We start from the raw sequence: 12,042 nt of genomic DNA, 5'->3' as shown, positions 1-12,042 counted from the left end.
TCCGCCCCCGGCTCCCCACATCCGGGTTCCTGTCAACCGCCGCCGCGCCGCCGCCCGCTCCGCGTTTCGGGGAGGCGGCGGGGCGGGGAAGGGAGGAGGCGGCGAAGATGGCGGCGGTGGGGAGAGCCGGTTCCTTCGGTTCCTCCTCGGCATCCGGCGCCGCGAACAACGCCGGCGCGGAGCTGCGGGCGGGCGGCGAGGAGGACGACGGGCAGAACCTCTGGTAATCGCCCGCCCCGCCCCGCACGCCGGGCTGCGGGCCGACACTGCCGGCCGACCGGGCGGTGGCTGCCGGCCCCGAGGGTGGGGAGGCGGGGGCCGCGCTGCGGGCGGGAAGGAAGGGAAGCGAGAAGAGAAGGGGGGCGCTGGGCGGCGGCCCCGCAGCCTCGGCTCAGCCGCGCCTCTCTCCGCCGCAGGTCCTGCATCCTCAGCGAGGTGTCCACGCGCTCCCGCTCCAAGCTGCCCTCGGGGAAGAGCGTCCTGCTGCTGGGTGAGCACCGCGGCCCTCCCGGGCGCACCGCCGCGAGGAACTGCACGCCTGCGGGCGGGTGGATCTGCGGGCTCGCTGCTGCTTCCCGCTCGGCCAGCCCTCCTCTCTGCGAGAGCTGCGTGTCGGCGTGTGGGAGCGTGGCCGAAGCCCGGGGGAGTCGCGTGGTCTCTGGAGCGCTGTGGCTCTTTGTAGACACGTGGTCATCCCTTTCTTGAGGGCTTTTCTCCGGTGTGTTTTCTCTCATCCTAGAGCTGTCTGTGGCTGCGACCCTTCCTGCTCCGAGTGGTGCCTTAGAACTTCCCAGCGAGGAGAATGCTGTATGGGGATTATGGGGCTGCCTGCTGAACCTGTTACAGAACTTCTTGCCCTCTGATTTGTTGCTTGTTACGTGATGTAACTGAGTAGGCTTTTGAGATTGGAGGTTCTGCTGATGTTAAAGAAAGATTGCGTAGTAATTGAGAGCATTTTATGTGATCCTTTGAAATTAGATTGGATAGCTGTTCTTGGTGGAGTTGGAAGGTTTCTTCCTTCCAGTAGTGATCCTTGCCAAGAAGATTACGCTGTCTTTCTCTCTTTGTAGCGTGGTGTATGGGATACTGCTAATCTTCAGTGATCAGCAGTGTGAGTCTGTGTTTCCTTCAGAGTTTGAGGGCATCGTAGAATGGTTTCAAACACTCATTCTGTTTGTTCTGTTTGTTTAGTCTCTTGTATAGAGAGATGCTGTTTATTTCTTTATGTAGAGCTCGTAGGATGACTTAATCATAGAACCATTAAGGATGGAAAAGACCACTAAGACCATCTAGTCCAACCACCAACCCACTCCCACCATCACCATGCCCAATGACCACGTCCCTCAGTGCCACATCCACGTGGTTCTTCAACACCTCCTAAATGCAGCTCTACTTTTTAGTTGATGCCTTTTTTTTTTTTTTTTTTTTTTTTTTTTGGTTGTTTGTTTGGTGATTGTTGTTGGGTTTTTTGTTTGTTTGGTTTTGGTAAGAATTCTGTGTAATCTGGGTTCAGTTGACTGTTCCTTTGCAAGCCAGGGTGCTGTCCCTGAAGCATGCTGCCAATGGGAAAGGAGAGCTCATGAGTGCTGTACTGGACAGATTGAGGTTAGAGTAGGTGAAGCCATATCTTTTCAGGCAGTTTCTCATTTGTCCCAGGTTTCCTCTGTTTTTAAGCTTTCTTCCTTTAAGTAGTTTTTATACTGGCTTTTTGTTGTTCATAAGGATCACTTCTTGCCATGACTATTTCCGATTTCTTTGCTCTTAGAACGCTTTTAAGCAGGAGTTGTAAAGTACATTTTCACGTACTTTGTGCTTGAGCAGTTATAATATTGGCATGTTAATTCTGCTATTTCAGCATTTATTTCTAAGTGTGTTAACATCTCATTTTTAAGAACCTAGAACACATTTCAAAACACCATAGAAATAACTCAAGAAAAGTGGGATACCGGATGCCAGTTTCTGAATATGATGCACTGTTTTGTGAAATGAAGATTAGCATATAATGCTGGTAATTCTTTACTCAAAATTGGCAAAATCCAGACTAATTTATAGTTTCATTTCTCTAGAATTGTTTCAGTCTTAATGTGAAGAGTTCAAACTTTGATTGGTACTGCATGCAGTACAAAAGCATTCTTCTGTGATTGTATGAACTAATGATAGAAATATAAGCTTTCCTAAACAATTCTGTACAGCAAATATGCTCTGATCCCTAAGCAGTTCTGTCAGAGCAGCCTTAGCCACCTCATTTAGCACATCATAGCAATAGAAAACATGCCATTCCTGTTTTCTTAAGGTATTGGGCTTGTCTTGCTGCCAATTCTAGGTACTATTTTGAAGACAGCTGGAAGCATGTAGCTCTTGTCGTTGGCATTTTTCATTCTTTTTTTCCCCCCAAACTTCTGCTCTCTTGTACTGTAAAGGTGCTGAGCAGAAGAGACTCGTGCTTTTTGTTGAGTGCGATGATAAAGCTGATGCTTACTGAGAGCCCTCTTGTTCTTTCCTTCCTGCAATAATTAAACCTGAACCAGCAAGTGGGATAGATGGAGCAATGAAATGTCACCACTGTGGGTTATGGATGGAATCCATAGCAGCACAGGATGTGTGAAGGCCTGAATTCAGAGGCCTGAACTAATCATTTATTCAATAAATTGCAGCATGTATTCAAGCAGTAATGTGCAAAGTCATTCCACGATGCATGAGAAAACAGGCTCCCTAGCTTGCAAACCAACTGAATAGCTGCTTTCTAGCAGGCTTTGTATTTCGTGCATTCCGATCTCTGAAGCATAGCACAGTTCTTTGCCTGCAGTTCTCAGGATGTCAAACCATCCAGTGACACGTGAACCCGACTGTAAATATCTTGTGTTGCACACTTTCACTGCTGTTGAATCGTTAGTATTTTGGCTTTCTCTGTGCTTTACTCCGCTCTGTAATAAAGGCTCTGAGCAGAGTGGGCAGTCAGCGCTCAGCTGCCTCGTGTGCACATTTTCTCGCTTTGCAGGGCCAGACCTGTCTGTTTGAATCTTTGAGCTCTGCTCCTGCCTATTGGCTGTCAGGGTGCTGAGAAGAAGTTCCCACAGCCTGTACAGCTAATTTGCAGGTGCGCTTTTCTGCGTGTGCATGTTTTGGGTTGACTTACTGCAGGGAACGGGTATATCCCAAGGAGTTGTTCCAGCTTGTTGCTTTCCTTCAGTGGATCCTTGCACTATAGCGAGCTTCAGCATTACTTTTTGAGACAGCAGATTTGTACAGAGACTACAAAAAATAATATGAGATCTTTTTATTTATTTTTTAGCATTGAACACAACTTTAATTGTCCATTTGCTTTTTTTTTTTTTTTTTTTTTTTTTTTCCTATTCAATATCTGGCAGCTTTTCCATGATCATTTCATCATTTCAGCTGATGAAATGTTGCATGTTGATTGTATCCTTTGTTCATCTTAAATGATTTGTAATTCTCTAGTCTTGCAAGAGTTGCCAGATAACTTCCTTTCTTCCTCTTCAAATCCAAATCTGAACTTTTTCATATTCTGTGCAGTAAGAGCCTTCCAAATGCAAGCCATGTTCTCTTTCAGTCAACAGAGTTACAGTGCTAAGATTATCAGTTGTTTTGATGGGATGTTTACCTAGATAATGTAGCAGCAAAACAATTAGGTTACTGTTTCAGAAGGAAGGTGTGCTTTTGGGAATGTTCTTCTTGTTCTAACTCGTTTTCCAAGAGGCCAGAATTAAATGAAAGTTGTGCAGTAAGCCGTATTTAATTGTAACAGCATGGCAAAGTGTGGAATTCTTGAACTGTGTTTATTTAATTTGTCTCTGCTTTGCCAGTGGTGTTGCTGATGTGTAGATCTATCTCAGAAATAGTTTTGAAGGTGATAATGTGGAAGGAATTGTGTTTCTGTACTCTCCAGGTAGGCTAGTGACAGGAATGCTAATAAAGGCATCCCTTTGATAGTAGCGCAGGATTATTCTCTTTTGGTAGTGAACCTGGGTTAAAATGTACTGCTGTGGTACAGGGACTTAGTGCTTGCCTTAGAGATGTGTTGCTTATATTCACTGCAGAAATAAGTAATACTGCTACTGCTCTACCTGTTTCCATGGTCAGCCCATCTATTCTTGTGTTGCAGGACTTCACAAAGGGATGCTGGAACAGTTGTTTATGCTCTGTTTTATATTCTGCTGTTATGCAGAAGTACAGTTTCTGTGCCCCTCAGAAAAGCTGTTTGATTTTTTTTTAGTGCCACTGTAAAACCAAGCAAATGATGTGTGAGAAGAAAAATGTTTTCAGTGGGGTAAAACAAAGCTTTTTGTCTAACAAGTGAAGTCTAATTTGATGGTGAGTTATTCCAAGACTTGATACGACCTACTGACTGCAAACTTGCACATTGTTTTGAGGAATTGTGGAGAAGAATCTCGTCAGCATAATTAATTTTGTTCCTCCATTCTCTGAAAGCAAACTAAACTTGGCTTACCCTGATTATTTTGGTCTTGCTCCACAGAAGGCATTCTTCAATTAGTATGGTATGTGTAAGCAAATCTCTGTCACTGATTGATATGAGGATGAGGAAAAGGCAGCTACTAGCCTGTGCTTGAGAGAAGTGTTTTATCTGGAAAATAGCTATAGCCCACATGTCCTTATCTGTAGTGTGAAGGCTGTTGTGTCTCCATTCTGCTGGATTAGGGCTGGGAGGTTCCACACTGCATAGAATAGAGATCACTGAGATTCTGGGAAAGCTGCTTTGCCCTTGATAACTCAGTTTCAAGTTTCATCAAGGAACCTTTGGCATTATGGTTACATGCACAGCTTTTCAGCAAGTCCAGAGCTTTTCAAACTATTGCTGGGGAAAAGAATCAGAGCCCCTCATAGAAGAGGTACCAATAAAAGAAACATTTTGCATTCTGCTTTATTGATTTCACATATTGTGAACACATTTGGTATTTTACAGTGGAGAAGATTTACATAAGTAGAAACTAATGTCTGTCGTGGTGACAATGAATGATACTCAGGATGGTTCTATGTGCAGTAAGAAATTAATAGATGTTTGCCTTGTTTTAAGACAAGTGATAATCTGCTTCTGCTTTCGTTTCCTAAACTGGAAGAGAAGTGGAAGTGTGAGTAGTAAATATTGATAATTATCAATGCTTAATGGAACAGAAGTTCTGCAACCTAAATTTCCTCCGGCTTTGGGGCTGGCCAGCATCCACCAGCAGGGAGCAGGGCCGGGTTTTGTCGCATGCTGCCTTGGTGCTCCTGGCCAGGAGTGCTTGAGTGGCTTGTCAGGGAGTGAAGGAGCAGCATGGGTATGGAAGTGAGATGGCTTTTGTTCAGCTGAATGCAAGGCTCTCCTTTTGCTTAACAAGATGGTGAAATACTGTGTAAGCAGATTGCTGCGACTGCTTCCTAGCTCAGCTTCCGGAAAAATTAAATCTATTGTCTCTCCTGTTTGTATTCAGCTTTAGTGTGCAGCACTGCTTGCTGGGAAGCATTGCTTCTGTTTCCTCACTGTATGATTAATGTACAAGTGCAGCTTGATGTAGTGGGGAGTTCTAGTTCTTTAAGATTTATCTTAGAAAAGGAGGGGTTTGGGTTACTTATGAAAGCAGGATGCAAAATCTTACATGTGCATCTTCAGTTTTATTCTGCCTTGCAGCTCTAGAGCAAGAATTGCATGTCAGGAATGTTTTGCTCTGTGAGCTTACATATAGAAATTTGATTATTATATCTTTTGAAATAAAGAAGCCGCCAAAGGATTTTCTGTCTCAAAATTTTGGAAGGAAGAGGGGTATGATGATTACTCCTCCTGGAGGTGCATGATAGCACTCTGTCTTGCATGGTGTTTCGGTAGACCTTCAGATAAAATGAAGCACCTTGTTTCGTAACTTGAACAGGCAGTAAAGTTTAAGACCTGGGGATAGGACCTGTCCCTTTTGTTTGAAACTAAGTACCACTGCTGTTTTCTGTACTTCAGGGTTACCCAGAGACAGTGACAAAAAATATTCTGAAGTATGCTAGGGTTCAGAATGTCAAATGCTACAGATGTGTGTGTATCCACGTGTTCTTATTTAGAAATAAGAGTATATGCACATTTCGATGTATGTGCCTGGCAGTACCTGCACTAATTGTGTTATGGTGCTGTCTGTTACCCCTCAAACTTAAAATAACCAACAGGCTTCCTTCCATTTCCTTGTCATCTGGTGGAGGAAAGCTTCAGTATATACTAAAAGCATTACAATAGAAGATTTGGGTTTTGGGATGCCTTAGACATTAGCATTGCATGCAGGTAGAATTTGCTAAAAAGTAATTAGAAAGCAGAACTATACTGCTGCTATTTCCCAGCATAACTTGGGTATGTTCAAAATTGGTTGACTTCTTGGAGTTTTGAAGGCTTTAGGATGAGAAAAAAATAGGTGAATAGCAGGGATCAAATGTATTTGCAGCTATCACAGTTGTAAAAGGTATGTCCAACATACTTAAGAATACTTATTATTAAGAAATAGAGGCAGAACGGAGCATCAAGACTTTGCTCTCTTGTTAAAGGTAATCTTTTCTTACTTCCAATGAATGGTGTGGGCAAGGAGGAAGAAGTGCTGATGTCATACACCATGTCCCAGTTTTTACTTTCTGACAGCTTTTTCCAGACGTTGACTCTAATTTGGCTTACGAATCTTTTGGGAGCTCAGGATCACCTGTGGGTTGGGGCACATCTGGCTATGCGGCCATCTTGCACTCTTGTGAGCAGTTGTGTTTGTATGCTGCTTAGTTCATGAGTTGCTTGTTTTGGGCCACTTGCCAGTGTTCTTTCTAGTACTTTTCTTCATGTATCCTTTGGCTTCCTTTGTGTCAGCTGCACATCTCACTATTCTCTTCATTTACCTGACTAATTAATGAAATCAAGGGTTTCTTTTGCGATGTTGGAACTTCTCGTGACCACAGGTGTTTCTTAGTCAGGTTGCAGGCAGTTTTATTGCAAACTGGCAGATGAACTTTGCTGAAGGTGCTAAGCTTTCCCAATGCAAACAAATTGTAAGCTTTGTTACCACCTATGCGAAACAAGGTAGAATGTAAGAGAACTTAGCTGGAGGTAGCTAGTGTGAGCAACCTGGGAAATGGCAAACTGCAATCCTCTTTGAAAGGAATAAGGATTGTTTTATCTTTTGAGCGTTTGGAACCAAAGCTACCTTGTTTTGTGGGATTTTTTCTTTTTTCTTTTTAATTTAAGTCTGGTAAAACCTATAGAAAACTTCAGCAATAGTAACAGCACCTTCTTGCAGCGTACCTTGCCAGTGCAGCAGCTCAATAGAATCTCCACTGTAACTTGTAGATGACAAGTTCAAGAAGTTGGAGTACTCTGGTGAAGGCAAGGGAAGAACTGTCATTCATCTGGGGTGAAGAGGCTTCAATTGTTCACCTTTCAGGCAGAATTTCTTATTTAAGAGAATATTCATACAAGAAGAGGAAAAGCTTGTGTGAATAGAAACTTGCTGTGCTTTCCAGCATTTAGTTAAAATTACCTGTAATTGTGTTTTCTTAGGTGTGCCCAGACTTAATAAAGTTAAGGACCTCGCAGACTAATTTTCCAAACAAATTTAAAGTTTAGCTGACATAATTTCATTTTTTTCAGTTTTTGCTTTTCAGTTTTTACTCTAAGTAACCCAGCTTTCTGGTAGCTTCCAGACTATTGGTCAAATCTGAAGCTGAACTCCACACTGAGTATTTCCTTACAGCAACCTTGGGCATTCTGTGTTGGGAAAATTCAACATCAGTCTATCAGTATGATTTTTCTGCTGTCTTCTGTGGCTGTTTCTGTGGTCTTATTATATCTAGGTGTAATATTCATCTAGAGGATGATGACCAAGTTTCTCTACAGGGAAAATTCATCCTTATATGTAACAATGAAAATTATTGCCCTTGCACTTTTTTTCTTTTTTATGTAGTGCTTACACTTTCACTGTATTGTTGAGACTTGAAAAAATGTTCTTTTTGGCATGGAGTGGATAAGGTACCTAGGAACCTGTTATTAATTTTGATTTTGTAACCTGTGAGTGAGCTCTGGGAAGTTACTAATCTCCGTCCTCACTAACCCTTGTCATGACATCAGAATCCTTAGAGTCGGAAGGGATCTTTAAAGGCCATCTATCCCAACTCCCCTGCAATGAACAGGGACACCACAGCTGGATCAGGTTGCCCAGGGTTGATCCAGCCTCACCTTGAAAGTCAACAGGGACAGGGCATCCTCCACATCACTGGGCAGCCTGTTCCTGTGCCTCACCGCCCGCATGGTAAAAGACTTTTTCCTTATATCTAACCTTAATCTCCCCTCTTTAAGCTTGAAACCATTTCCTCTTGCCCTATCATTACAGAGCCATCTAAAGAGTCTGTCCCCTTCTTTCCTGTAGCTCCTCTTTAGGTACTGAAAGGTTGCTCTCAGGTCACTTTAAAATCTCCTCTTCTCCAGGCTGAACAGCCCCAGCTCTCAGCCTGTCAAATGTGCTCATCACTGTATCAAATTAGAGAAGCAAAACCCCTGATCTACATCCAGGTGTACTTAGGTTACTCTTTTGGACTTGAAAAATGGTGCATGAAGTTTTCCAGCTCTAGGACGTGTACTAAGAAGATCTTTAGGATGAGTCTTTGGCAGCAGTTGAGCAGTTGTGTACTTACGGTGTAAGGTTCACTGGCAATCTGAGGTCCCTTTGGAGGGGAGGCAATAAGTGGGCATTAAGAGTGGGATCAATGGATCTGTAGGCTGTGTCAGAATGTACGACAAAAGTTTTCTGTTTTCCACCTCCTTTAAAGCTTCTTCAGAACTGTAGAAAAGATTCAGAGAAATCAACTCATAAAATTATAAGAAAACAGTTTTGCCCTATTCAGCCTGCTGTTCTGCCCTGTTTGACTGGGGAGAATTGTCAGTGGCATTCTTCTGATTGTGTGATGAACTTACTCTCACTTGCACCTCTACTTCAGAAAGACTTTGGTTACAAGTGAAAGACTGCAGTTGTTTAAAGTGTTAAGTTAGCTTGCAAAAATACATATGAAAACTTTATTCAAAAAGGATAGGTACTGTCATAACTGCCTTTGTAACTGATTAGAGATGAGACTTGAAGATGAAGCACGCACTTTAAACAAATGGATGAGTTGGGCAAAGCCCTCTATATTTTGAAAATTTAATGAGCTCAGTTGTCTTGTTAAAGAACATTTCCTTCTTGTCACAAATGATTTTTAAATGTAGCTGAGTTTTAAGATTGAGTGTTATCTAATTTCTGTCTCTCCAGGTGAAGATGGAGCAGGTAAAACTAGCTTAATAGGAAAAATTCAAGGAATCGAGGAATACAAAAAAGGAAGAGGCATGGAGTATTTGTATTTAAACGTGCATGATGAAGATCGAGATGGTAAGTTTCTTATAAGATCTTAAACCAAAGTAGTGGTTCAGTATTGTGATGTTTAGAATGAGAATGGGATGGTTTTCTTTCTCAGTAGAAGGTCAGTTCAGTCCACAGGCAATTTGTTATGATGAGGTTTCTCATTCTAATCTCCTTTACATATATCATGAATGACCAGGCATGAGGAGGAGAAGAGCCAGTTAAAAGGCTGAAAAGGCCAGGAGAAAAGCAGTCTTTTGTGACATTCTGAATGGGTGGTAGGCAAAAGCGCGCTCGTCAAACTAGAGGAAAAGGTGTATAAGACTCACATTGCAGATATCTGTACCTGTGGAATGCTTAATTCCACCCTGATGCTTAAATTGAGGGGGAGAGGGTGAGGGAAGGAGGCTGTAGCCTGTTTATGCACTGCATTATAGAATAGTTTGGGTTGGAAGGGACCTTTAAATACCAGTGAGTTCCAACCCCCCTGCTATGATCAGGGACGCCTCCCACTAGACCAGTCTGCACAAAGCCCCATCCAGCCTGGCCTTGAACACCTCCAGGGATGGGGCATCCCCAGCTTCTCTGGGCAACCTCTTCCATTGCCTCATCACACTCTGAGTGAGGAATTTCTTTCTAACATGTAACCTAAATCTCTCCTTTTTCAGTTTAAAGTCATTCCTCCTTGTCCTGTCACTGCATGCCTATATAAAAAGTCCCTCCCTGCCTTTCCTGTAGGGACCCTTTAGATACTGGAATGTCACTGTAAGGTTTCCCTACAGCCTTCTCTTCTTCAGCTGAACAACCCCAGCTCTCTCCGTAGGAGAGATGCTCCAGCCTTGTGGCCTCCTCTGCATGTGCTCTATCTGATCCAGATGCTTCCTATTTTGAGGTCCAGGGTTGAACACAGTACTGCAGGTGGGGTCTCACCACTAGCTGATGAAGTGTAATGAATTATCTACAGGCAATGCTTAGAAGCAGCTGAGTGTGAATAAGAATACAGAAGTACTTGTGGGTAAAAATGACTTCTCCGTGCTATGAAAACAAATGCAGGTTGAAGGAGAAACAGAAGTTAGTTCCTTCTACCTTCTGAAATCACCTCCTTGCTTGACTTCCACCTCTGGCTATTGGTCTCAAAGATGACTTGACATCACAAAGTTAAGAACTGGTTCTGAATGTTTTCCTCAGAGCTTCTGTATCAAGCTGTGAAAATTTACCTGAAGGCAAAATGTAATTATATCATGCTATCTGATTTTGAACTACTAGCTCTTCATTCACTTCAGAAGTGTTTCTGAGGGTAGAAGTACACTGTTTTGGTGGAAGAAGCAGTAAGATGGCCTGTCTGCACTGTGATTGTCCTTCTGCAGATCTGAAGAATAACTTTCTTGCCTGTTCACTCTCCATCTAAATCATTAAAGCTTATGACAGAAACTTGCAGTTCTGCTTCAGTTTTCTGATGGCCAAGATACAGTTATACATGCACATCACATTGAATGAATTCAGCCATCCCTTTTCATCCCATCTGCTCAGCTGACTGCCATCTCCCCTTCAAAGCTCCCCCTTTAAGTTGCTTTTCCAAGAGAACCATTTTCCTTCTCAAATGGTGAAGATTAACATTGGAAATATTCAATTTTTTCTCTGAGTTTTCATCTTCAGGTACTCTGTTCAAGATCTTCAGTTATGGCCATTAAGCTGAATTCTTCAAGCTTCAGTGTCTCTGAGGGGCAAGGGCTCTCCACAAGCTGCAGTTGCTGGGGTGTGTGTGTGTTAAGCTGACTGTTTTAAACATGTATTTTAATTTTCTTGACTTGTATTTTACATACCTAATGAAAATGTAATGGTTATTATGGAGTGGACTGTTGCAAGTGAATCTCAATCTTGTTTTTTCTTTTGTTATAGACCAAACAAGATGCAATGTACGGATTTTGGATGGTGACCTGTATCACAAGGGTCTCCTTAAATTTGCAATGGAGTCAAACTCACTAAAGGACACTCTAGTTATGTTGGTAGTAGACATGTCCAGGCCTTGGACTGCAATGGATTCTTTACAAAAATGGGCAAGTGTTGTAAGAGAACACATTGACAAGTTGAAAATTCCTCCTGAAGAAATGAAAGAAATGGAACAAAAATGTGAGTATTCTGTAGATATTTAGGATTCCACTTAAGTATGCTTAATGCTTTCTGTACAACTTAATCTCTCCATTGCAGTCTTTTTCTCTATTGTAAAAGTGGCTTAAGATCAGGAGTTCCAGGTTGAATTGTCTTATTTCCTGGAGAAACAAGATAAGATTTATCAAATGAAAAAAATGTAATGGCTTTCTGTTTTATATTTAATTATTTTAAAGGTGGATTTTCATCTTTTATACTGCATTAGTCTTTTACTTGTTCCTGTAATCAGTCAGGCTAGATAATTTTGTGTCTTTTCTCTGTTTAACAAAAATGTAAATGTTGAAAGCATTCAGGATTATTTCATGCCCAGTAATGTTTGGGCCCTTTATGCTTGAGGAGTTACTCTTGACACAAATGCAGCTATGTATGCTTTGGTTTGGGTTTTTTTGTGTGGGTTTTTTTGTTTTGTTTTGGTTTGTTTTTTTTTCATGAATATGCTCTATCACTTTCATGTCTTTTTAACTTAAATATGCAGAACACAAGGTTATTGCAGAATTCCTTGATCTGACTGAGCTTG

The 12,042-nt window shown here is 42.2% G+C and overlaps 1 protein-coding gene across 6 annotated transcripts in view; it reads left to right on the top strand.

Moving 5' to 3' along the window:
* Positions 1-24: 24 nt before the first annotated feature.
* Positions 25-12,042, top strand: part of DYNC1LI1 (dynein cytoplasmic 1 light intermediate chain 1) — a 40,240-nt gene continuing 28,222 nt past the window's right edge. For 2 of the 6 annotated variants that reach the window (XM_052695924.1, XM_052695923.1), the window contains exons 1-4: positions 25-223; positions 417-490; positions 9,270-9,386; positions 11,256-11,486. In XM_052695924.1, coding sequence (XP_052551884.1) covers positions 108-223; positions 417-490; positions 9,270-9,386; positions 11,256-11,486 — 538 coding nt within the window. In that variant the 5' untranslated portion in view covers positions 25-107. The remainder of the gene's footprint in view (positions 224-416; positions 491-9,269; positions 9,387-11,255; positions 11,487-12,042) is intronic. The other 4 variants (XM_052695922.1, XM_052695920.1, XM_052695921.1 and 1 more) reach the window with 3 other exon arrangements.

The sequence above is a fragment of the Tympanuchus pallidicinctus genome, unplaced genomic scaffold (genome assembly GCF_026119805.1).
Source record: "Tympanuchus pallidicinctus isolate F22 unplaced genomic scaffold, pur_lepc_1.0 scaffold3, whole genome shotgun sequence".
Classification (NCBI taxonomy): Eukaryota; Metazoa; Chordata; class Aves; order Galliformes; family Phasianidae; genus Tympanuchus; species Tympanuchus pallidicinctus.
Note: the sequence above shows the minus strand (reverse complement) of the source record. Positions and strands in the feature narration are given on the sequence as shown.